Raw genomic sequence first — 26439 nt, 5'->3', positions numbered from 1 at the left:
ACTAACTGGCTTGTAGGAGCCAGAATACTTGCTGTTTGGTAGGGGGTCATATACTTGTTTTTCCTCATCAGATGGTTATCAATTTTAATAAATTCATATGATGTGATTTTCTGGAATTTTCTTTGGGATTCTGTCTTTCACTGTTAGAATGTACATATGATTAAAATTGTAGATTGTTGCATTCTTTGTAAGTGGGCAAACCTGCAAAATCAGCAAAGGGTCAAATACTTATTTCCCCCACTGTACATGCATTCATCAATCTTTGTTTAAACATGATGTTCAGTGTGTGCATCAAAGAATTTTCAAAGTAAATATACTTTAAATCCAAGGGTGATTAAAGCAAAGATTCTTTATAACTAATGGTCTTTTCTACAAAAGTAAAGTAGTTTCTCCAGCACTGCTCATCGAGGGGCGTGCAAGTATGTAATTAAAAACCTCCTGTCCACCAGCTAGCCTGTCTAATTTGCCTGCAGCCTTGAACTTCGCCAGAAGAGGTCACTGTAACTGAAGCTTCGAGTAATTAACCCATTTTTGAAACAATTTGCTTAGGTGGTTCAGTGCTTCACAAAAGCTTCATTTGCCCATCACTAGTACAATTATCCTACCATTCATCTTCATCTTAAAGCTGTCCTATTTTCATGAAGAATTACACACTACATTATAAGTGACATGACAAATGAATATCTACTCAATATATTGGCATAAATATATGATGGCCTAATCCAGTTTCATACAACAGATAAAAGAGCATACAGTAGGGTTTTATAGAATAGCTTACTTATAGCGTGAACATAGTTGACATCATAGAGGATGATGATGTGACTCTGCGGGTCAGGATAGAGTTCTCTGAAGGCAGAAGTGCACTTCTCAAGATCAACCGGTCTTCTCTCAAAGACATACATCAAGGGCAGCCTTTTAGACGGGCTGAGGCAAGCGCTGCCATAGTGCACAATGCAGTCGGCTCCAACATGTTCTGCAGCTACCTCATCCACACAGCAACTGTTCAAGACAATTCAACAAAAATTAATAATGTATACAAAAATGCACCACGGCTGTGCATTTAACAAATGGCCGACACCATTAAAAGCATTTCACTTACATCCTCTTTTGTAATGGCCTTGAAAAAAAATCACAATTATGTGCTTAAGCATAAAAATAAAACTCACAGTAGAGCTGGTATTTTTCAAGTTAAACAAGTGAATGTACTGAGGCATATTATCACACTTGCCGATGATAAATAAATTAACACAAAAAAATCCATGAAACTGCCAAAATACATTCTCAATTACTAAATTAGTGTTACAAAAACTATTCAAAATATAACGTATGCTAGATCCATGTAAAGCATAAAATAACCTAAAAAGGTACAACAATGCTTTTCACCCAACTTTGCAGGAAGAATCAAAGCACTACAAGTGGCATGTGCATAGTTTATAAGACTCAAATAAGACTCTTAGTTAAACCTGATGTGTTACCTGCCATAGGATGTATCTCCCAAAATGAACGACTTGACATTACTGTTTCTCTCAATCTCTGCTGCTACTGCAACTGAATCCCCCAGCAGCTCATCAGGAAACTGCAGAGCAACCTGCCAATATTTACCATTTTAGACAAATAAACAAGTGTGTTGTCTTTTCATTTTTTTGTATACAAGTGGACTGAAATGTTTATATGACAACAAGTAAAAACCTCACCTTTTCAAATTGATGCTCCCTGATGAAGTCGCAAGTCTTTTTGATCTGATACAACTCTTCTAGTTTTTCCAGAGGGGTGTTTGCCTTCACTGTTACGTCTATCACACGCTGAATTACCGTTTCCGAGCTGCTGCTAAACGCATCAGCCATTATTGCACTGGAAACATTTAACTGCGCCTGCAAAAGTACAATAAACTACATTTCAGCATATCAACTAGTGACAGGTAACCAATCCAATGTAAATATACCTAAAATGTCTTTAATGGTGTATTCGACTGGCGAAAGATAACGTTACGTCTGATTAAACTACAGGCAAGTTTATTTAACGGTAACGTTACTCACCAAACCCAGGCTAACAATTGGCTATACTGTTACATTCAGGAACTCGGGCTGAATGAAGCGTAACCAACCACTTGACTACAGTGTCAGGAATTTATGGTGTTTTCTTACAAGATAACGACACACGTCGTATCAAATGTTCCCTTAACTTGCGTCATCTAACGTTAAGTTACTATAACGTTGCCTCTGTCTCGTCTGTTAGCTTAGTAGCCGCTAGCTGATGGCTCCCGAGTTCTTTTTTTAAAAAATCTTTACAAACCATTATTTATAATGCATGACCACATACATGTAAACTTACAATTCAATGTCGTGAGTAGTTGTTGACGGATAAACGCTTCTTTGACAGCTACACACGTGTCGGCAGTACAACGTTCACTACAGCGGTACCATACATGAAGGCAAACACTTCCGGTTCACATGTGTTTCAAAATAAAACCCAGGGTAAACTGACAGAAGGACGTGCTTATTGGCAGTTTTATTTTGGAATTCTTTATCTGTACCTTAGGACAACTCATATTTCTCCCCTGTTCACCCCTTAGATCATTAAAAAAAATTGTTACTGTCACTAATACACATCACTCATTTTTCCAGATCACTGAAGTTGTGATACACATAAGACACAAAGTTTATATTTATTGACAATTCAGACATGTCATTCAAATAACATACATGTAAGGATCCTGTTAAAACATTTCTGAAACTCCAAAGCAGAAAGATGGATAGAAGTTAGATATATGTGATAATATAGTGGAGTGGTTAAGAGTCACACTGATACAGACATAACAAAGCTAATACATAACATTTTTTAAAAGTTTAACTTCAGTTTCAAATGCCATTGTCTGAATAACACAGCAGTATTTAATTATTTGCGCACCATATTAATAAATAGGGACTATCTTTAGGGGAGAAAAAATCCCATCTGAATAAAACTGGAATGTCCAAAACTTTATTACATTTATCAACTATGTTCCTGCATGAAAAAATGACTGGTTTCAGCCCTGAGGGGGTTACATCCTTTAAGAGTAAAAATGTAATTTTTTTCAAAAATTTCCACCAGTGATCTGGTGGTAGATACAATTTTCCATAGCCTGTACTTAAAAAAATAATGCAAACTTTCCAACATAAAAGACATTTGTTCTCTGACTGTTGCGTTGAACGTTCAAGTCTTACCAGGGATTATGCGAAAAATCATATTTATAATCCTGTTTACATCCAAATACGATAGAAACCCAAGACCACAGTGAGACAGGTGAACACTGAACCTAAAAGAAAAAAAACATAGGTTAATCATTAGTCTGCTTGCTTCAGTAAGTCTCAGTGATATATTATTATTTACTTTATTTGTATTCTGTCAAGTGTTTGAGAACTACTTTTGAACAGTTAAAAAATCTGTTTCCTCACAATTTAAGTTAAAACTAGGGCTCTCAAAAATAGCACTTTAATATACTGAGTAAGTTTAAAATGAATAATGCTTTCATTTTTAAATTGCACCAGTTGAACCCATATGAATAGGATGTGCAGTATAACTAGCGACTGTATTTAACATGTATGAAGGACACCGTGTAGCATTTTTAGCCTTTGTGGCTACAATGTAGTTTTCAGGTCCCTGACCAAAAGACCCCACTTTAAAAAAAAAAATAAAAAAGTTTCTTCTCCACTAAAATAAAGCCTAATTATTTGACAGCCCAAATTCTCAATGCTATTACGACTGCTGATTCTACCTAACAACCATGCACAAGCGCTATGTCCTACCTGCAAGGTATTTTATGGTATCCAGTTTATGAGCTTCTAGCATGGTTTTCAAGCCAGCCACTTCAGTGTCTATTTTCATGTTGGTCTGAGTTAAATGAAGATCTTGCTCAGCAGTCTGTAAAAAAAGACGCAGGCATTAAAGACAAGCCCCACCAAAGACCTACCTGATATTTATAACAGACAGTGCAAAAGCTTTTATGGACTGAGAATAGGCCTAACTGCTTTTGCGTTAAAGTAATCAGAGACAGCCATTATTAGAACTTTACAATTGGTACTTCTTTGTGCGTCCATTTGTACTTTAATAAAGCAAATATTAATGTAGGGAACAGGTTAATGCACTTTGCACAACAGTATAATATATAGGTTATCACGTTCATCTAAAATAAGACTGGACACCATCTACTGTATCACTTTCTGCCCTGTGATTGTACATTGTGTAGATCACCATGAACTAAAAATGTGATGTAATTAGGATACGAAACATGTACTGTAGGTGTACTGCACATATACAAACCATTTCCATGATCTCTGTTCGCATCTCTAGAAGCTTCTTGTCATGCTCTGCTTTCTGTAAATGAGAAACAATGTTTTATTTAGAAGAGAAATACAAAGACTGCGATGTAGGACATGACCACAGCTTTCTGTGTCTCCCTGTCCCACCTTTCTATGAAGTAGTAAATGTCAAACATCACTGGTCTACTTGTGAAGAAGTTGGGATCAATCTATCGTTCCTTTAATTCAGCATGTTTACGTACTAATTGTAAGGGATTACTGTCTGACAATCAATGAGATTTCAATGAGATACAGAGTTGGAATAATTTAATGTATCAGCAATCAAGGTATCTGTCATTTTAAGCAAAGTCCAGAAGAAAAATAATTAAAAGTACAGTTGATGGATCTCCAAACGCTAATTTATCCTGTGATTTACTTTTCTCAAACACTTACCAATTCTTTTACGCGACTTTTCTCCAAATTCATGTTCAAAATAGAGTCTGAGCGCACTTTATTCATGACATCCTGCAAGGTGGAAATAGAGATACACAAAGGGAGGTCACAACAAAACTACTGGTGAATAAAAACAAAGATGATGAAAAGCTTCTAAATGTTTATTCTTCCATAAAACTTTGACATAAACTGATCTGAGCAAAGCAGAGGAATCACTTACAGCTAGTTGGACCTTGAACTGCAATAACTGGATCTTGAGTTTCTGGGAGAAATGTTATAATATTTAAATTTAAGTGATATGAATCAAAAACACAGACCGCAGAGATCACCAGAACAACCACGAGTACAGATGCAATATCACAATTACTTTTGGGAAACAGCTTAAGACGGTTGATGAACACACATACCTCATTCTCTGCCAGTAATGCAGAAAACTCGCTCCTCTCAAGAATGATCATGTCCTTCTTTACAGTCGCTATTTGAGACATCACACGCTGTAACATGATCTCCTGCCAAAAATCACGCAACCAACACAAAAGGTTTAAAAATAACAACTTGGTTCAATTCTTGTGATATAATTCTTCCCATACTCCAGATTCCTCAGACATCGCACTATATCAAATATATGATCATATTATTGCTATTATTTTAATCCACAGCTAAGGACATGCACACAAAAGATTTAAAGGTTTTCCAGAAAGTCAGTAGTGGACTTTTGAAGGCATTTTGTTGCAATGCTATGGATGGTAAGCTACATATCCAGTGAATCAATGTATGTTTTTTCAGAAATTCTGAGGTGATCCCATGTATACCCAATTTTAATTTAATTTGAAGGACATGTGTGCAGGTGATTGTACTATTTTACACTTTCACATGACTACTAGATTGACCATGTGTTTCCGTTTGATAAATGTGCAGCACAATAATGGCTTGTCACGATAATTACGTTCAATTTATAGTCCAATATATGATTATGACCTAGATCATTTTTGCTGACCTTGAGATTGCTTGTTGTGTTTACATGCGTGTTTGTTTACATAAGAATGTCTCCAACAGTTTAGCCATGTGTCTCCAACATCATGCCACAATAAACAGCAGGATTTCCCCACCATTTAAAAAAATTATGCTGAGACACGTTTTGCTGTCATTTCTGGTTGGGCTCCTTCTGCCTCCTTCTGGTTCAGGCACACACACACACACACACACACACACACACACACACAACCAGGTGAACTGAAGATAACGTGTTACTGATTCCAGCCAGAACATTTTGGGTTCAAGCTGAATGAGAGAGCAGAGCCTGTTAATGTAAATGTCGACTTTGTCCTGTTATGTGCCAAATGTTTAACATTTATTTAATGCAATTATTAAGAGCCCGAGAGTCCATTTTATTTTTTGTTTTGGTTGTGTGGTTTTATTTTATTTATGTTTTTGTATGGTTTTCACATTATATTGGACATATCCAATGTCTGAATATTCTTATAAATAAAAACTTCATTGCTCTTTGAATTATCATTATATCAGTGGTGTAAAATGGTCTTAAAATGAAAATAATGTGATTTATCGCAATTATTTCTAGAACAATATAATCGCCCAACAAAAGTAGTTTTGTGACAGGCCTAAACACAATGATCTTGGTTTAGTGACCTTTACAGGACTTGACATTGTCCTTAACATATACAAACCTCTTACAGTCTCACCTGTTGCACTTTGGTTACCATGTCATTATAGATGACGTCCATGTTAGAGTTTGTCATCCTCACCAGTACTTTAACCACCACCTCAGCTTGCTGAGTTGTGAAGCCTGTTAATGGGAAATTTATAAAGGAAAATCAACAGCTCGTTTTTAACAAAGCAGAGTAATTTTGTAAACATTTTGTAAGTAACAAAAGCAGCCAAACCATTTTCCTCAAAGAGCTGTACCACTGCATGTGTATCAAAGAACAGCCTCCCGCCTTCACCTTCAGGGAATCCTGGTTTCAAATCATACTGGAAGGCTCTCATGGAGGTACTCAGCTCTGAAACCAACAATGTAATGACGGGCGTGATTATCCAAGAAATTAAGCATCACATGGACACTGGACGTACTACTTTTCCCTTCCTTTCCTTTTTTTCGCTTATATAGACATTTCATATTTTGTATTTTACATTAGAAGAAGTGTGAAAGTTTCAATCATGTCATGCTATGAATAGTAATATTTTCAAGCAAAGGGCATTCCTTTACTCATATGTGAAAGAACTGATAGCTTTGTAAGTGCACAGTTATTGTATGTTGCATATTTTGCTGCCACTCTGTCGTTTTTCACCATACAGTCGGCCTACTTCCTATGTAACTTCTTTGATTGCTGCAATAAACTAAATACCAACATAATACATTTTTCCTAAAGTTACAGAGCAATTCAGAAGGGAAAAGCTATCTAGGGAACTGATCACTTGATCAAAATGATGTCTATTACAACAATAACCATCAGGATAAGAGCGTAGAAAAGGACAAGTTTGTAACCAAGGAAATTGGTTACAAAGAGTTGGAACTGCGGAGGTTTGTAGTGGGTTGGATTGCTGGGCAAAAGCATTCAACAGTTCCCATTAATGCATTTATTTAATATGTGGCAGTGAAGCAAGCAAGCTCCTAACTGAGCCAGTGGGAAGCTGGCCCATAGACTGTGGAAGGCTTGAAGAGGACTTTAATTTTGACACATAAAAAGGAGACACAGCAAGTGATCATATGACCCCCCTAGTCATGTATGATCCTATGTCTTTCACATGTTCCAATAAGGCCTATGGATTGAGTTAGTTATAGTGCCATCACATTAACGCTATAAACTAAGAAACCATGGAACCTATACCTCTTGTGGTCATCTTTGTCACTGCAGAAAGATGTAACGCCTTCCCTCCAGTAGCTCGTCTCCTTCTCCACAGCGGCTGCTCGGAGGTCGGAGGGATGACACCCCGGACACTCGGCGATGCGGTGACACTTGTCAAACGCGACGTTGTTGGTGAAATGGTCGCTTGCGCTGGAACAAAACTTCTAACGCCAACTCTGTGTTGATTAAAATCAGGGTCATACCTCTTTAATGGGGATTTAACGCCAACAACTTTAAGTCGCGAATGAGTCTGTTTGAGCGCCATTGTTTACGCTCGTGTTCCGCCAGCACACAGGCCGCGCTTCCGTCTGTGAAAAGCCTGACAATGTATTACTGCCTCTGCCGTTTGACTCGCAACTTTTCACTTAGTTTTTTCTCAATGATTGAAACGTCAAACTTCCAAACGTCCGGTAACGCACTTCAAAATAAAGCTCACGTGTGTCACAAATGCCGTTTACACTGTGCCTCCATTGAATTTGGGTGGCAGCAGAAATCACATTGGCTGGCTCTTTGTTGTTGTTTGGGCGAACTGGCCCTTAAGAAATTAATAATGTTATATTCCCTCTAAACTTATGTTTAGACTATTAACTACATTATTATATTATTGTTAAAGGTATACAGTATATCAACTACAAAGCATGGACACCTATGTCTTCTTGATGGCAACAAGGAATAAGATTCAACTCTTCTATTAAGTAAGTAAAATAATGTGAATTTACTTGTAGTTTATATTACCTCTAACGCGTGAATTATTTGGGGGATTTCTGTGCATAATATAATACAGAGGTATGTATGATATTTGTAATTGAGTAATTCTTTGTTTTTAGTGCAATATCAAGGTGCTAATCAGTGAAAATGAATGCAACAACACAGTGTCATATCAAAGTTGATACTTTTATAATGCACAACTACACATAGTCGTCTACAGCACATATAATATACACAATAAGGTAACACTGTCAAAATAAAAAGCTTCAGCCATGTGATATTCTTCTTATTACAGTATATCAACTACAAAGCATCGACACCTATGTCGTCTTGATGGCAACAAGGTATAAAATTTGACAGAAATTGTTCTCTTCATGTATCACAAACTAGTCAGGAGAATGTACTATATCTTTGTAAGCTATATCTTTTTACAACTGAGTGAGTAAAACCTGTCCATACTGTAATAATTATTTTAATTATTTAATTCTAACTGGCAACCATGCATTTTTATTGTCACTTTGTTTAACAAAGATAGTTTAAAGTATATGGCAACTGGTTTGCATCCAGATTTATTTCAGTATATTATTAGACAAATGATCTCATGCACTAGTTGATAATGTAGCAGCTATTTTAAAATGATAACGATGTAAAGAGAAAACTACTGTACTTGCAGTAGTTTTCACTGTGTTCCTGAGCATTGCTCAGGTTTTACAGGAAGATGAGTGTATTAAGGTTTTGCTCATGAGAAAAAGACAACACAGACAGATAAAGTGGCTATCACCAAAACAACAGCAAAGAGCAATAAGACCACAAAGATTTGACTGCGCTGGCATAGAGGCTGGTGTTCAGGCTGATGTTCAGGCTGCTCCTCATCAACAGACAGCAGAGCCAGGGAGGTGCTGTCGGTGCTGCTGAGCGGGTCTGCATACTGTGGCCCACGGGGCTCCACCATCCAGCGCAAAACATTGACTTTCATCTCCATGTCATCGATCATGTGATCAATTTGGCTGATCTCCTTCTCCATGGTGCTGCGCTCCTGGCTCTCTAGACCAGCAGGGAGGGTTGGGCTCTGTACTTGATTCAGGTCTGGCAGACTCAGTGCACGGGCTGCTACCTCACTGCCTCCTCCTGCATTACCAAAATTAAAATTGATACTTCAGTCTGTAAAATACTTTTCATCCAGTCAAACATGACTAAACTGGTTCTAACGTTGTCAAAAACGGATTCATAAACTGTTGCCTTGCTAAAACTACTGCGGCCAGTCCTGCAATAAATCCCTCATGATGCTTAGAATGTTTTGTTTGGTTCAAACTTAAAGGGGTGTTGATTCAACTTTCATTTTGGAGACTGCAGTTTGTGGCGCTGTTGAACTGTATTGCCTTGTACTTAGATGTGTTTCTATTATTTTGTCTACCCCACTTATATCGATGAGGGTAGGCTAAATAACAGAAACACCTCTATGTGTAATGCAATACAGTTCAACAGCACCATAAACTGCAGCCTTCGCGATGACCATACAGCTGAATCAATACCTCTCTTAAACAGTTTCATGAAGGGAGGATTTATTAGACTGCCTTAGTTTTAGCTAGGTGTACCTAATAAAACTGAGTGTGCATGTCACCATATTTTGACAAAATATTAACTGATTTAATAATAGGTGTTTTTATAATAGTTTTTTTTAGAATCAGGTTTCAAAAATTGCCTGATTTTGTGAACTTTATTCAAATTGTGTTCGCAGAACAACAGTTGATTTGCAATCAGTGCTCCTCCTGAAATTAAGTAGCTCCATCTAGTTCCTTTTAAGTTTAGTTGAGGTTTATGGTAATACTTGTACAGTATCTCACAAAAGTGAGTATACCCCTTGCATTTATTTTAAATATCTGAAAATATATGTGACAACACTGAAGAAAGGACACTTTGCAACAATGTAAAGTGAGTGTACAACAGTGTAAATTTGCTGTCCCCTCAAAATGACACATGACATACCATTAATGTCTAAACTGCTGGCAACAAAAGTCAATACACCAATAAGTGAAAATGTCCAAATTGGGATACTGTAGATAATAACCTAGCATGGGGGAAAATCACTACAACATTTTCACATGACATCTAAATAATCTCTAGCAGAAGTAGAAGTAGTAGTGGAATTATTTTGCAGATTACCTCTGTTGTATTATCTCCAAAGTTTCATGTAAAATCTTGTTTTACATCATTTGCTTGATAACCTTTCATTGGCTAATCTACCTGCTGAAATTCAACTTGTATTTACAAGAAGGGCTTTAATTTACCTTGTATGCCAGTTTGCACCATGGTATTAGGGTTGGCCAGAGAGAAGATGTCACCCACGTTGAAAACTTTGCACATGTCAACATGGAGGAGCTCTAGGCTGGAGGAGAAGGCGACCCAGAGGAGCTCCATCTCCTTACGCTGCTCCTCAGGCAGGCTCTTGTTTCGTAGATGTGAGGTCAGATGATGACAGATGGCCACGGCCAACTTTTGAGCCTTTTCTCGTGTTTGACGCAGCTCATCCCGCAGCTGCAAGCTGTCTGTGCACCCACCGACGCATGACGCCAAGTGCCGGTAACATGCCACCACCTGTGTGAGGAAAAAGAAGCAACAAAAAGATTTAATTATGTTTATATGCATGCCTTAGTGAAAATTAAGATAACCTGAAGCTATGTGCTGCTAACCAAGACACCTCCGTAGTTGCTTTGAGTGAATATGGCCCTCATGTGTTTCAGTGTCCTTGCTGGATATCTCAGAGAAGTGATTACTTGAAGAAGCAAATAACAGACAGCTCCTGGTAGCTTGGGGCTGCTATACTTCAACTATACTTCATCTCTGACCTGAATACTGTCTGGTCCACAGGCTTCAGAGGCAAGAATCTGTACCATTTGTAACAAAGGTTGCAACAGCAACCAGTTTGTTTAGTGTGAGTATACATGCCCTTGCTGTGCAGATCACCTGATCAAGTATGCAGTAGACCACTAATCACTTCTTAAAAATAGGTATCACTTTAAGTTTTAAATATTTCTTTAACCCAATGTTAACAAGCCAAATCAGACAAAATCAGTGTTTCATGAAGAAATAATTTAGGATTTGTAAAACAAAATGTATCACCTAATGCTGCTTTAGACTATTACTGGGAAAGGTTTAAAATGGGACAGTTTCAGTTTTATGATCTAAATCATATGGTAAAAAAGTGTCTTCATAATAGGTGTTAGCTTAGCCCTGGGGGATTGGCAGGTGTGGTTTCAATGAAAAATATTATAAATAATCTCCTTATCAGTGATCTATTTCTAGATAAGCCAAAACAACCTTGTGCACTCGGCCCATCCGCATGTGCGGATAGGTGAGAGGAGGGAGAACAACAGTGATAACTACCAGTATGCTATATTCTTTTTTTGATTTGTGTACTTTGTTGTGCATTTGTTATGTACTAATTTATATATATACAGAAATAGACACATATGTTCATGCACATACATATATAAAGCATATTTAAAACAACTAACATGCCAATAACTGAGAAGAAATGCTAGGCATGGACATGGCATTATCTAACACAGATACTGGAACAGTTACAAAGATGCAGTGGACCAAGAAATTCTTTTCAGTGAGAGTGCTTTTTTTGCCACAGGGCGGCGGGAGGTGGGGGTACATAGATGTCCTATGTGTGTCTAGTCTGTGAAATATTAACATTAGATGGTATAAATGCTGATGCAAAACATATTTAACCTTTTAGAACACATTTTTCCATTCTTTCGCAAACTTGAACTGCCATTTTGTCAGAAATATTTGCATTTAAAATAAAGTCATTTCTTTTATATTATATTTTCAGAAACGTATTAGATGGCCAGATCAGTAACAGACTGAAACTACTGGAATAAATGTAACAATACAGCAGAATTATACCACAGCATTCTTTATGTCCTAAACAGTCACAGGCTCAAATAACAGTTAATACTCGGAGCAGCTTACCTTTATCAAAGAATCCACCAGAGTTTTTCCATCAGGCAAAGCCTCGTCTGTGCCGACCGTGCAATCATCGCCCACTTTGTTGTTTACAAGTGGCATGAGGATGACTTGTCCAGAGTCTCAGACTCTGCCACAGCAGGCAAGATTTTGGCCCAGTGGCCCTTCACTCCTCTGGCTGCCCCTGGTCCTCTTCTTTCCCTGGAAGATGCTTCATTCAGTGGCTGAGAGTTGAGACAGGCTCAGTCCCAAAGCCGCAAGATACATTGCGATACTACACTCCAATGACTAAATTATACCAGACATGCTTAGGAGATTGAAAGATTCCCACTTCTGTCTTTGTGGGACAAGTCAAAGCAATGAAGAAAAAAGTGCAATAAAGTGATGTAACCCCTAAGCAAGGTGTTAATCCTGTGGCTGACCCCTTTGGACTGAGGCAGGCTAAGACGAACAGCTAATCTCATTAACAACCACTGAGACTAGAGAGATAGAAGAGCAGCTGGCTGTCGCTACCACAATGGCCCTTTCACTAACTGAGAGGAGGCTAGATAATGGTCGTCCTCATTTCACCAGGTTGATGTAAGGTTCAGCGTATGTTCTGAGCATGAATTCCCTGGCGTGACATTTCTATAGCAGTGCATGTATGCATGTATAACAAGGTTTCTATAAAAGCACACCACAAGAAAAGAAGCCACATATGCGTGTGCTGTGGTCACGAAGTGACATGCCAATGGTGCTTTGAATTGACATTATCCAAAACAGCAGAGGAAGAGATGTCAATGAGTAAGAAATTACTTCATGCCTAGAAGTTTAAGCAATTTTATTAAAAAACAAAAGCACATCAAAAAACATTAAAAAAAATAGTCACAAGAAACACACCAAATAAAATACAGATAAGTAGTCTCTCTCCTTTTGTCCAGATGCTGGGCTTTTCAGTGTTGCACAGTCCTAACCGTTTTCCTGAGTGTTCGGCCCGTCGTACCCTTCCGTGGAGAAGTTACCGCCTCCCTGATGTTGGCGAGCAGGCCTCTCTTGGTTTTGGACTGCACAGGGGACTTCTGGGAGAGCTTTGCAAGTTCGGCCTTTAGCGAGGCAATCTCCCTGTCCTTTTCAATGTTCTGCTGTAGGATGTCCTCCATAGACTTCATCTTGATGGAAAAAAGATAAATTAAGTCACGGTTGCCTGACATGCCTGGGTCCAGTCAAACAGTTCAAATTGTAATTTTCTTAAAGCCATTTTAAGTAGGTTTTGTAGATTTGACATTTTTAGGGTGTTTTGCATCATCATTGTGCTGCTCCCAAATCCGCGCCCCATTTCTTATCGCCTCACCTGATCATCAGCCTTCCTCTGCAGAGCCTCTAGGTCAGCCGATTTCTCCAGGAAGCCATCTCTGACCTTCTGAAGTGTTCCATTAACCTCCATCAGCCTTTTCTCTAGGGACAAAATCAACTGAACCAAAACATTAAATGGAAAAAAAACTGAGCAAGTGATTATAAAACCAGACTGAGCAAATGTTTCATTGAGATGCATAATCTAAATGTTATATTTGTTACCTGTTGTTTATCCTCACACATTCTCTCTATGGCACATTTCTCTTTGTAAAGCCGATCCGACCGATCAGCCACTGTAGGGAGAAAATTTGCAAAGTGAAATTTACCCAAATAATTGTTAGGAACCAACTTTTGTGAGCTCACTGAAGACAGGACAACACAGCATACTAATAAATAGAAAATACACAAAACATAAATGAAGAGAAGGAAATAAGCTCCCAGAGGACATTCCCTGAGAGAGATAGATGCTGGGCTATGTCTATGAATAAAAACGTGCTAACCTGCTGCTTCAGTCCCTTTAAATGGTTGAGTCTGGCACGACTGGTCCACTTTTGGAACTGCATACGTGCCTCCTTTGTCACTGGACTTTAAGGTCTCCAACTCTGAAACTTTACGTTTGAGCGCCTACACGGTTGGTAAGAGCCAAATTTGAAATTTTAATAACCCAAAAATTGGAGGATTTGCTTAATTCAGTAACATAACATGGGACAATACCAGATTACTATAAAACTAATGACTATTTGCAGTTTAACAATTGAAGTTACTGGGATTTAAGAGATGTAATGAACCCAGTTCTGGGTCTGGCAGGGTAGAGGCCTTAACTAAACAAGACCCATTAGAACTTATGATTTTTCTGACCTGTTAACTGATTAAATGACATACCTCCACTTTCTCTTGTTCAGCAATGAACTCATCAAGAGGTACATAGTCATCTTCCAGATTGTTCATAGCACACTGGTAAGCATGCTCTTTGATAACATCCTTGTACATCTCAAATGTGTTCTCCAGCTTTTCTTGGTAGCTTTCCTTCAGTTCTTCTATCTGCCGACTAAACATTTAAAGCAAACTTTATTCACCAAGTTTTACTTCCAACAAGGGTTTACACTTTCGGAGATGTTACTGAAATTAACATAATTGCTCATGAAATGTTTGTGTGTTCAGTATCAATTTGATGAACAAATTAGTTTCTCAAAAATGAAGACCGTAGGCATACAATAGCAGAGATTTGCATCACTGGCCTTCCGTGAGAAACAAACAAACAAAAAAAAAAGATATAACTTACCTGCGGAGTTCCTCACTCTCCATGAGCTGTTGTAACATGGCATCTCCCATTTCCTTGCGAATCTCCATTTCCTGAACCAGGTTTCTTCTTCGCTCAGCCAGGAGTTTTGTTCGCAGGTTTTCAATCACATTCATAACCTCCTATGAGAGTTGAAGCAAAACATTTACTGGAGATAACCCGTGCAGTGTTTCTTGTAATGAGTGAAGGTGAAATATTCCCCCAACTACTGTATTATGATAATACTAAACACGTCTCATCGACATTTCGCTCAAAACCACAACGGTCAACTTCATGGTGGCGCTATAGAAAAGGTCAGGGAATCACCAGCCTTCATCACCTTTGCACCATGAACATCTGCACAAATTTCATGGCAAGCAATTCAATAGTTGAGACATTTCACTAAAAGCCAAAAAAAGTGAACCTCATTGTGGTCTTGAGGTTAAAAGTCAGGGGGGATCATTAAAGTCAGTCGGACTCTTCTTCTAGGGACAATGAATGCTTGTACAAACGTTTGGTAATCAATTGAATAGTTGAGATCTATACATTTCAATCTGGACCAAAGGTAAGTGGTAGACTGACTGACCTAAATCTATTCTGCAAGAATGGCTAAAAACATGTCAGATAGTAATTGGGGTATGACCTCTCCTTTCGTCAATCCCAAATAAAAACACGTTATATTTATGAAACAATGTTTGAATGCGACATTGAGTAGAAGTTGTACATTCTGTGGCAGCAAAGACATGTCAGCCTCGTCTTCCTCATCAAGCAGCTCCTCCTCAGACAGGTAGCTCTCCAGGGCCTGGCTGTCAATCACCCCATTCCTCACCAGAGGCTTGCCATCTCGGCCGACCAAACAAGGAGCCAGAGATTCCAGCGGCTTGTCTGGGATTACCTGTACCACCTACAGACAGCGCAAGTACAATGAGTGGTGTTATGGTAGATCTGCTAGCTCACCAAGATTATTTTTGATCCAGCTCATTAAACAGCTTTCTCCCACACTCTTATGCACTCACTCAGACTAACCTGTTTGGCAATAGCAGAGAATTTCATAACATGGAGAGTCTCATCATAGGTGGAAGCACACTGGTTAATGTTGACGATCATTGATGCTCTTCCTTTGCCGCAGAAAACCGCCTGGAAGAGCTTGGTGAGCTTACTCTCTCTGAAAGGAATGTAGCTGCTCTTCATTCTGATGGGACAAAACAGAAGGAAGAAAGGACGACTTTGTCCCTGCAAAAACATCTAAATCGTCAAGAGCCATTGCTGCCTTGCTTCCAACTAAGAGCTATCACTTGTACTACTTTTTAAATACCTAACCATGTGAGAGCCATGTCATTTACAAAGCATTGGCATCTTGTGTCAAACACTGGTGACAAATGTCTGACACATTTATAGCCAACTGTACCGGTCAGTCTGATTGTTGCGAAGGGCAGTGATGCACTTCCCCAGAATGAGCAGCGAGTTGTTGATATTCCCGGCCTCCTTCAGCCTCTCTCCGAAGGTCTTGGTTTTGTTGCATCTTTCTGAGCCAGCCAGGTCACACAGAGAAAACCTGAGAAACACCAATGAATTTCTGTATCCTTTCACTGTGCTAAAGCTGTCAGATTTGTAATTTGAATCAAGTACAAACAACTTTGTTTGCAATTTGTTCGGAATGCCTAATAACACCATTGCTCCTTTTATGGATATCTTTGGCACTCCTCCAGATTCGCACGTACGGTCTAAGACTGAAGCTGACTGTGTGGCCTACACTACCTTACTTGCCAGACGCCTAATTTTATTTAAATGGAAAGATGCACACCCACCTGCCTTTATAAACTGGAGCAAAGATTTACAATTCATCCCTAAACTAGAGAATATAAAATTCTCATTACGGGGCTCCACAGGTACTTTTTATAGAGCATGAACTGCCTTCCTTGACCACATTAACAAGAATACAATTACAGATGCCTGCTGTTACATAAATTGGAGGAAAGAAAATAAACTTCGCTTAGCTCGTTCCAATTATCTCTGACCTGCTTTTTATTTTACTTCTCCACAAATACAAATTTTGTCTCTCGTCTTTGCTTTTTTTTTTTTCCCTTTTCTCCTTTTAACATATTGCACTCCTGTGTAGAAATGTCAAATACTTTGTAGTTTGTGAAAATGCAATATAAAGTTGGTAAAAAAACAGAATACCTTTAAATTTGGTCCAATGACTCCTGAGCAGAAAGGCTCTGAATCAGTTCTTTATCACATTCATGTCTTGTGTTTATTCCATTTAATATTTTATTTATATCCCTCCTCTTTAGATGCATTTTAAATGTTTAACTGCAATTGCATTATTTTCCATATTGCCACCATTGAGCCAATCTTGCAACATCACCTCTTTTAAATTCTAGTGTTTCTCCCAGAAACTTGCTTCAATTTCCACCACATTCTGTATTGTATATTTTAAATGTGTAGAATTCACATGCAAATAGTTTATACTTCAAGTGGACGAATCTGAAATTCAGCTCACTGCACAACTATCCAAACACATGAAGCTACACAGAAGAAAAAACACCCCCAAACCCTATTACTAGGTAGGATCATGTTCATGATGTCACTACATGATACTTACTCTGAGGTCCTTTTCACTGTGCTGCCATCAATCTTCAGTAGCTTCATGGTAAATATGCTGTGGCTATAAGAAAAGCTGGCATGAGTTTTGAAAACATAAAGTGACACCAAGCAAACATGTGATGAAATGAATAGTTTGCCTTCTGCTTGATGACTGGTTCATCTTTGTGGCTGCAGCACTTCTATTTTTGTTTCCAAATTGCAGCAGTTTACCGGCTTCGCTCAGGTTCTGGATGTTAATCCACCTGAGATCTGAAATGAATTGAATTAAAAACACACATCGTTCTTTGATTCAATTTTAAGTCTTGTGCAGCATAAAAAAAAACCCAAAACAAAACCCCGTTTGCTGGCATGTTTCTACCAACTTAACACATGATAAAGACATGCTCACACCTTTAACGTAAGCATTTCCAGCACCATCGTCACATACTCTGAGAGCAGCACGTTTCTTGAACTTGGAAAACTGGGAAGGTTGAAGCAGGTCATATACAGACTCATTGTAGATTTCAAAGAATGCCACCCATAAGGCAAACTGGCTGCTGTCGGCTTCTGTTGGGTTGCTTGCCAACACTAAAGAAGAAGAATATGGAGAGGACAACAAAAGTTCAAAAAGTGAAAAACCTCTAAGGAATTGTGATATTTGTCTCACTTGGGACAACTTAAACTGTTTAACATTCAAGACGACATATGTTCAGTGTGTAGAATTAGTGAGGGCTACCGGTTTGCTCGTAGGACAAAGAGGAGGATGAGAGACCGGTGGTTGAACAAGACAAGGACTCTAAACCACCACTGGCTCTGAGAGGATCACACTCCTAGATGGGAGCAAATAAATATGCATTTTTGGGGCATTACCTGCAGAGAGCATTATGGCGTTTCATTCCAGCAAATTAAAATTGTTAGCAATATTTTTGGAAAAGCCTGAGAACATGCTCTCACTTCTTTGACTGAAGCAAAAATGGCAGCTTTGGCACTCCTCTCCTGCTTGACTTGGTCAGGATCCAGATACTGCGCATCATTCCTGAGGTAGGGTTTCAGATCCATCGCCTCATACAGATGGCCTCCAATGTAGCGAAAGGTGGCGTCCAGCACTCGAGGGAGTATTCCCGGCTCTTTTGGAGAGCCTAAAACATTTCACAGCATACTTAGACTGGTAGAAGAACTTTGCAGGACTTGTGACAGTGACTGACGCTTGTTAAAATGTTAGTGTTTCAATCTTTACCTTGGATGGTGTAGGTTTTCCCAGCGTTGGTTACACCGTAGCTGAATATCAGTGCATTCTTCCCATCCAAGAAATCATTCATTTGGCTTTTGACGGTGTCCTCAAATAGCTCAGACTGTGTCATCTCTGGTCCAAAAATCTGAAAGCCAACAGAAAGATGGTGGGTTGCAAATGAATGTGTGTCTCCGTCTAAAACATGGTTCAGGCAGCTCAGTAAGCAATGTCAAATGGTGCAGACCTGTGAGAAGGAGAATTTGTGGACAGACATGCCAATGCCCTTCTCACTGCTCTTCATGGTGGCAGAGCCCTTTGGTGCATTCAGTGTCACCGTTTGACTGTTTTCAATCACCACACAATCCTGAGAGAAAAACAATGGCAAGACAGCTTGAAGAAAAATCAAGTAGCACAGTCTCAGTCAAATAACTGAGCAAACCGAGCGTCAGTGCGGGCTGTGAGGTCTAGAGCAGGTTGAGCTTTGTCTACACTTAAGGACTGCGTGAAAATGATTGTGTTTTTGTTTTGTTTTTTTAAGTGTCTCTCATCCCAAATTAGGATTTTATGTAATTTTCCCCCTTTATTTTCTTTCCTTGTTAAGAAAAATAGATGAAACAATCAAATCAAAATGATTTTGGCCATATGCAGAGGACAGGTTTTGAAGAACAGGATAGCCATGGATCTTTATAATTATTAGAGATTGAACATCCTCTCTCCAGAGAATGTTTCATTTGTCACTAGCAGCTCAAACCTAAACTTTAGTGTGCATCATAACCCTTTATACCCTAGTCCCTTTATCTTGGCGAAAAATCAGGTACATAATGTAGATAAACTGCAACACAATAAGAGAATCATTTTAACTTCATTACCATCAACATGTTCTGTGTATAATTGCAGATTGGGGTCTCTTTTTTGGTTGAAAAACCGCTGGTCACATTCATTGTCATGACTTTTAGCTACAGTATTAAGCACTAGATAGACTGGGTGACATTTCACATCTGGTACTATACTGTACCTGGTCCTCCTTGTCAGCAAGTTCCTCTTTAGAGAAAGGCCTGACTCTGAGGTAAACTCTCATGGTCTGCTGCTCAGCACCACCTGCCATTTCGGTCTACAAACAAAAGATGACAATCAAGACTAGAAGCTAAACCTCAGCACAGAGGAGCTGAATTTAACGCTTATTTCAATCCTAATAAACAACTAAATGCCACAGCCAAGGAAATCTGAACAGGCATCTACGGTCAGCATTACTTACTCAGTGAATCTAGCTTGGGAATACAAAATTAAAGATAGTCAACTGTATTAGTTTGATGAATACAAAAAAGGGGAAAACATTACCTGCTGCGGTGAATTGGTGGCAGGAGGAACATTGTAAGTCAAGTCCATGTCAACAGGCTGCATATGGTCACCTTCTTCATTGATCAGATCAATAACTGTACTCATCTTGGGGTGAGGCAAAATGTCTCTTAATTCATGTACTAACTCACTACTTGCACTGAACAAAGTTGAGGTCAGTTCTCTGCACAAATAAAGAATTAACAGTCCCCTTCTCGTTGGAAGATGATTCACAAAACAAACTGATCATGAAAATGACTTATTTCACCCACACATAGGTCTGCTGATGTTCTTCCACAGAAAATCAAGGGGGAGCTTGTAATCAGTTTTAACTGAGAGCAGGTGTGAAGTCAAGCAAATCACAGGGACTGACCAACCGGCTTAGAGGACTCTACTCCAACTTTACTTGGTTAGTTCAACAGTGATATACTGTTTCAAGTCATTATCTGAGGATCAGTCTCTAAATATGTCAGAGTTATGAGGGATGACATATTCTGCTGTATCAGCCAAAGACCAAAATGGGCAAGAGAGGCCTTTTTTTAAATCAATACCCATATAGTACCAAGACTTGTTTTCCATCTGTCACCACTGACTGACAACAAAAAGCAGACTGCTATTTTATGTTTGCTTCCAAGCCATTTCCCGACATCATTTTCACATGAGAATGGCAGCTAGATGTCCACAGAGCAACAAATTATTAATAAAGAATATATATTATAAATTGTAAAAATCACAAAGATGAAAGACACACATAGTATAATATGTGTCAAACATTGTCACAAAGGGAGGGGCAGGAACCAGACTGCACAACAGTTCTAAACAGAAATAACACATTCTTCTTCTTAGAATAAAAGTTGAATTCGTAAGCAATAAATCAAACCCCCTGTTCAATTTCATGTTCTAAGTAATTTTGCTGCTACAGCCTTACATGGTTTTATGATAATTTACTTATAGTGGCTAAAGTTAGCAAACTTTAGCCAGGTATGGCTGTGCAACGGACATTACTACATTACTTTATCTACTTGTGCTGTTACATTATGTTTTGGCATTCACTGTTACTGTGTAATTGTAATTTGTGGCCACAGTGGTCTCCGAAGGTGCATCGTTTCTTTGAGTTTATTCAGCTTGTGACAGCGAAACATACAAAAGGGAATGTGTCCCTTTTCCTCTTTGGTTAAAGCAAAGTTTGCAATGTGTTGTCATTTTATTTTAATCAGATAGACATTAAAGGGTTTGGTAAAAGCTTGAAAATAGAGTGAATGGTTCCTGGACCTCTATTTCTGCAAACTTTTTAATGCTATTCATCCAGATTTGTTCTCAATATAGCGAAAAAACCCAAAAATTGTTTTGCAAAAAATTCAAAATGGTGGAAAACTGTTGCAGCTCAAACAAAAGGTACAAAGTGGATACAAGCAGTAATCTTTCCTTTCAGTATCTTTCTTAAATCAGCAAGTAACTTTCCTAAAGCAGATAGAAGTCTGTCCACATTGATGTAATGTTGTAGTTTTCTCCATTAGCATCATAAACCGGACAGTCTGCCAATAAATTTAAACTCATGCGGGGGTCAATCTCATCTGAACTTTAAAACTTGGAATTCCAACTAGGAGACTGCAAATACAAATTGTGTACAATTCTCAGATATTGGCACACATACCACCTGTGCCAGGCAGAATGATTTTTTCATGTCAATGAATGAAAATGGTCACATTTCAATAATAGTTGCTTACTCAGCTCAGAAGTTGAACATGGAAGTGCGATTATGCTGCGTTCCAGGTAACTCGGAACTGAGAAATTTTCTACCTCCAATTAGAAAAAGTACTACGGAACACCACGGGAAGTCGGATTACCTACTTGTGAACTTGGAAAAAAAAATATTTACCCCGACTTCATGAGTAGCAGTCGTATGATGTCACTCAACAATGGGGGCCCCCATGGAAGCCCACATTTTAAATGATAAACCATAAACTAAAAAGCAAAGTAAATAATTAAATTAAAATAATACATACTAGTACCAAATAGTTCAACTTTTTCTAAATGTAAATTGATGTAGAAATATTTTTTCAATGTTATTAGGTAGCTGGTTAAAGTAAACAATCTCGCAAAGTCATCTTCTCTGCCTGTTATTCAGGAAAATGTTAAAAAAAGTCCAGAAATGTGTAATCCTTTGGAAATATAGCCTACAACTTTTGCGATAACCAACTGATGAAGCTAGAAGGATTTTAATAAAATGGCCGTCCTTTGAATTAACACCAAGTGCAATGCTGAGGGTTTAACTACATAAACTTGCCAAAGAACTATACGTTTGTCACTGTCAGACATGTTTAGTTTTCATTGTTTACATTTAGCGTAATGCACCACCATGCAACTGAAATGTTAGGTCAGAAATCATATTTTAACTTGTAAATTTCCCAGTTCTGACCGGTCTGGAACGCAGTATTAGTACTACTTGCCAGGGTACATTTACCAAACCCAGAGTGACTACCTCAGATGGCATTTAATCCTGAGTAGTGATTTATTTTCTATAGAACTGATAGCAGTCCGGTTCAGATCCCACTGCTCAAGTACTTGTTATCACCATGATGAATGAATTTCAAAAGTGAGAAATGTTCACACTGAAGGCTCAGTTTGGATCACTAGCTAAATAGTCATGTAATTAGAAGTAATTGCACAAATTTATTAAGTTTACTGGTTGATAGTAAATGTACAGACTCCTGTCCAGCACACTGGACAATGTGAAAACATTATATGCTTCACACATTAAGACAATAACACCACATCACATTTAACTTATTCAATTTTTATTGAATCATTTGCATGTTTATGCATCTGCGATGGTAACTTCAACCTCAACACCTGGTTCGATGCTGATGGAGGTGATCTGCTTGACAATTTCAGATGGGCTGTGCAGGTCAATCAGGCGCTTGTGGATCCTCATCTGGAAGCGATCCCAGGTTTTGGATCCTTCACCGCAGGGAGTTTTTCTGGTGGTGATGCGCAGAGTCTGGAGGGGGCAGAGACAACACATTTGACTGAATTGAGAGAATCCAGAATACCCCACTAAAATTGGTGGTAGCCCTTTATTCATGTGGTTCCCGCGCAGTTTAGAAGTTGTATTAAGCCATGGTCACGTTACATTTTTGGTCTATAAATATTCACTCCATCTCCTAATCACTTCTTTTGAAGCCCCAATGACACAAATTCAAGTTTCTGTTAAGCTACGATATCCAGCCATTTCTCTCATCAGCTGCCATTTGTAATTGATGCAGTAAAAAGAAAAATGTTAGCCCATCAACTGTACATACCTTGGTTGGCATGCGGACCGGTCCCTTCACCTTCAGGTTCTTCTCCTTAGCCCCACGGATCAAGTCTGCGCAGACTGATTATTGAAGGAAAAAAAAAGACAGAACTTAAAAAACACAGGCAACAGAAGGTCACTTCATGATACTTTTAAAGCCATGGCTCAGAATAGCGTATAAGTCGTCAGGGTTTATATCAGGTTAAATTTTTATCCTCATTGCTCAGGACTCTGTTCCATTCACAACATTAACTATTTTGAGCTGACTTACCCTTCTCCAGAGATTTCACATTGCGGCTGGTGAGGGTGATGCGGATGCGGTGAATGGCAACCTCAGTCTCCACAGGTGCTTTACCGGTGTCCTTGAAAGCCTGCATGTGTGGAAGCAAGAGTTATCAAAACGCTTAAATTCCACAGACATTACAGCCACAGATCTTTAGAATTGTGAGACTGCAACAAGCATGCAAGACTGATGTACTCTAAGCCTTGCAGACTGAATAGCTTCAGTGTTTACCCCTGTATAACACAGTAAACACTGGCTTTCATCACCTAAGTTACAGTGTATGTTTTATTATTTTTTAATAAAGGAAACTGAACGGTCACTTTAAAAAAACTGAGTGGGTAAATCCGGAGTGAGTAGAAAGAGGCAATTTATGATTTCCGTTATTGTTGTACGTTTGTGTGACCTTCAGGATAAGAGTTTCTTCTAATGGTGTCAGAGTTCAAACACACCGGAGATTCACGTTGAGCACTTAAACGCAGCACCAGCTAACTAGCACGTGGAGCGCCTAGTCTTTAAATGAACTAACGTTAAGCTCAACCCGAAAGAAAATGCTTTGGTGTAACGTTAGCGACAGCTGTCTAGCTTTACCTGGATGAATTCGCACGTCAGTGTCTCCATGTAACTTAGTTAATGAAGGCATGTAAAGGGCGCGAATGTGTCAGCTAACATCAGCTAACTGCTGGTCAGTTGTCTAACGTTATTGTCCCGATGCTCGTTTTAAACTAGGGTAAATTAGGGTTAACGTTACTGCCCAATTAATCCCGTCCAACATGTCTTACTGTGAGAAATTGTGTGGCCTTTAGTCTTTATACCATAAACACTTAAACTTTCGCAATAAGATCACTTTCCAGCGAAAGACGATCAAGGGAGCAAGTGGCTAACGTTGTATCTGACGTTAGTCTTCAACTTTACACAAATGCTAACGTAATAGGGCACCAAGTTAGAATGCGTCTTGACGATCGGGAAACATTTTTTCGTGTACCGACAGCTTTATAAGTTTGTGTAGTTTGCTAAAGGATTGCGGCGCGACGTCTGCTTCTAGCGACATAACGTTAAGCTGACGGCGACAGACTCCTCAGAATTTTGATTTGCAAGTTCAGCTCTATAACTGCGGAATAACTTCAAAATAAGCATCGTACTATCTAGTAAGAGTTACATTCAAACACTACATACCATTTTGATTATTCCTGACCGACTTATTCGGAAGAAATTCAAGCGAACAGCGGTGAGCCAGGAACAGGCGCCACCAACGTGGTTAGTTCTTCAGAAAAAAGGGACAATTAGAGGCCCGTTTCCTGAATATGTACTGCTCATCCGGGTTTCTGATACTTCTTCTGTCGTGTTTTGGGCTCACCTATTATCAACAGCGGCATCTAGTGGCTACGCTTCACTGTGATGTTGTATGTTCCAACTGTGACCACTGGAGGGCAGCACGGGCTACACGCGTCAGAACTGTCAAGCCAGATACAGTATTAACGTAAACATCCGGTAAGAATCTTCAAAATAAAATGTAAAGACAGGATTAACATGCGGAAGTAACGTTTCAGCTGGCCAAGTGAAGTTGTTGTTGTTTTACTACTTTAGTAGGCACTGAACGCTACTCACGATTTCAATGTGTTAATTTTTTGTTAATTTTATCTGTTTGATTTTGGTTACTAGGCTTTGATTTTGAAAGAATTGACAGGACAATTTCGTATGCGTTTGTATCAATCTTTTCCAAAGGCTAGACTGATCTTCAGACCAGGAAATGAATTAATATACTGAATAACTATTACCATTACTGATGTTACTGTCATTCACTCTACTGGTAATACATTTGCACACATTGATAATGCTGAGAGAGAGAGACTTTCATCACTGCTGGGATTGTGAACACTCATTACTTTACAATCTGTAGTAGGCCTAACTTTGCTTAAGGAATTTCTATGCAGGACAAAAAGGTTAAATACCTTGTAAGCAATTTAATTCTGCTTGCAAAACATTATGTATAGGTTACAAATGTGGATTTCCTCCTGTTTTGTTGCATTGTAAAATAAATAGTTGTCTTTTCAAAATCTGTTTTTTTAAACTAGTTGATTTTCATATTATGGTTTTTTTATTTTTGGAAAGTTGATGAGGTTGTTATATTAGACCTCATAGGCTTTCCATACACTTGTGAAAAATCCAGATTCGATCAGGACTAAAAAATTACAAAGATATACACATAAGAATAAAGAATATCATTATCTATTATTTTGAAATTGCAAGATGTGTCATTTTGTAAAGTGTGAAATTCACACTTGCTTGACCATTGTCACATTTGGTATTTTTCAAATGTACCAGCTGGGAAAATGTAAAAGCAGTACAGGTGCTGGTCATATAATTAGAATATCATCAAAAAGTTATTTTATTTCATGAGAGCCCAGGTTGCTCTGATTGTGGCCTTCAGCTCTTCTGCATTGTTGGGTCTGGCGTATCGCATCTTCCTCTTCACAATACCCCATAGATTTTCTATAGGGTTAAGGTCAGGTGAGCCACAGCCACCTTCAAAACACACACAAGTTTATTTGTCAGCTGCCCCAGTAATTTAAAAAGCACACAAACAAACTCATGAATCAAGAAATAAATACATTTTAAGTTTGCCTGCCAATTAAGAACAGGGATCCCATGGTCCTTAAACCAGGTACTGGTAGCTTTGGCACTGTGTGCAGGTGCCAAGTCCGGTTGGAAAATGAAATCTGCATCTCCATAAAGTTGGTCAGCAGCAGGAAGCATGAAGTGCTCTAAAACTTCCTGGTAGACGGCTGTGTTGACCTTGGACCTCAGAAAACACAGTGGACCA

At 38.7% G+C, this 26439-nt stretch overlaps 5 protein-coding genes across 7 annotated transcripts in view; all 5 read right to left on the bottom strand.

Moving 5' to 3' along the window:
• The window catches only part of dph2 (diphthamide biosynthesis 2), a 5410-nt gene extending 2924 nt beyond the window's left edge, over positions 1-2486 (bottom strand). The window contains exons 1-4 of one of the 2 annotated variants that reach the window (XM_046063517.1): positions 2332-2486; positions 1695-1871; positions 1476-1588; positions 779-999 (exon numbers count right to left, since the gene is read on the bottom strand). In XM_046063517.1, coding sequence (XP_045919473.1) covers positions 779-999; positions 1476-1588; positions 1695-1844 — 484 coding nt within the window. In that variant the 5' untranslated portion in view covers positions 1845-1871; positions 2332-2486. Of the gene's footprint in view, positions 1-778; positions 1000-1475; positions 1589-1694; positions 1872-2036; positions 2250-2331 lie in introns of those variants that run through there. The other variant, XM_046063525.1, reaches the window with a different exon arrangement.
• Positions 2487-2646: 160 nt separating this feature from the next.
• On the bottom strand, positions 2647-8028 carry mcur1 (mitochondrial calcium uniporter regulator 1). Its single transcript, XM_046063536.1, has 9 exons — positions 7577-8028; positions 6632-6748; positions 6431-6534; positions 5138-5239; positions 4951-4992; positions 4731-4802; positions 4300-4353; positions 3786-3900; positions 2647-3295 (listed from the first exon to the last, which is right to left on the bottom strand). The coding sequence occupies exons 1-9, from the start codon at positions 7857-7859 to the stop codon at positions 3240-3242; spliced, it is 945 nt and encodes a 314-aa protein (XP_045919492.1). The 5' UTR covers positions 7860-8028; the 3' UTR covers positions 2647-3239.
• A 753-nt stretch (positions 8029-8781) lies between these two features.
• Positions 8782-12379, bottom strand: LOC123980473 (regulator of G protein signaling 9 binding protein). Its single transcript, XM_046064918.1, has 3 exons — positions 12284-12379; positions 10591-10897; positions 8782-9430 (listed from the first exon to the last, which is right to left on the bottom strand). Exons 1-3 carry the CDS (start codon positions 12377-12379, stop codon positions 9042-9044), a joined length of 792 nt encoding a protein of 263 aa, XP_045920874.1. The 3' UTR covers positions 8782-9041.
• Positions 12380-13082: 703 nt separating this feature from the next.
• Positions 13083-20340, bottom strand: zgc:56231 (uncharacterized protein LOC406257 homolog). 2 transcript variants are annotated; one of them, XM_046064780.1, is made up of 18 exons: positions 20044-20339; positions 19721-19816; positions 18950-19069; positions 18712-18850; positions 18429-18613; positions 18211-18304; positions 17886-18062; positions 17633-17744; positions 17494-17556; positions 16297-16443; positions 15915-16080; positions 15613-15792; positions 14892-15031; positions 14492-14657; positions 14110-14233; positions 13832-13902; positions 13608-13727; positions 13083-13425 (listed from the first exon to the last, which is right to left on the bottom strand). In XM_046064780.1, exons 1-18 carry the CDS (start codon positions 20146-20148, stop codon positions 13210-13212), a joined length of 2421 nt encoding a protein of 806 aa, XP_045920736.1. In that variant the 5' UTR covers positions 20149-20339; the 3' UTR covers positions 13083-13209. The 2 variants fall into 2 exon arrangements, with proteins under 2 accessions (XP_045920736.1, XP_045920746.1); XM_046064790.1 differs by lacking the exon at positions 16297-16443 and having other exon boundaries at positions 20044-20340.
• Positions 20341-22816: 2476 nt separating this feature from the next.
• Positions 22817-24949, bottom strand: rps20 (ribosomal protein S20). The gene is made up of 4 exons (XM_046065570.1): positions 24792-24949; positions 23607-23706; positions 23343-23416; positions 22817-23041 (listed from the first exon to the last, which is right to left on the bottom strand). The coding sequence occupies exons 1-4, from the start codon at positions 24792-24794 to the stop codon at positions 22859-22861; spliced, it is 360 nt and encodes a 119-aa protein (XP_045921526.1). The 5' UTR covers positions 24795-24949; the 3' UTR covers positions 22817-22858.
• Between the last annotated feature and the right edge of the window lie 1490 nt (positions 24950-26439).

The sequence above is a fragment of the Micropterus dolomieu genome, linkage group LG01, assembly GCF_021292245.1.
Source record: "Micropterus dolomieu isolate WLL.071019.BEF.003 ecotype Adirondacks linkage group LG01, ASM2129224v1, whole genome shotgun sequence".
NCBI classification, from domain to species: Eukaryota; Metazoa; Chordata; class Actinopteri; order Centrarchiformes; family Centrarchidae; genus Micropterus; species Micropterus dolomieu.
Note: the sequence above shows the minus strand (reverse complement) of the source record. Positions and strands in the feature narration are given on the sequence as shown.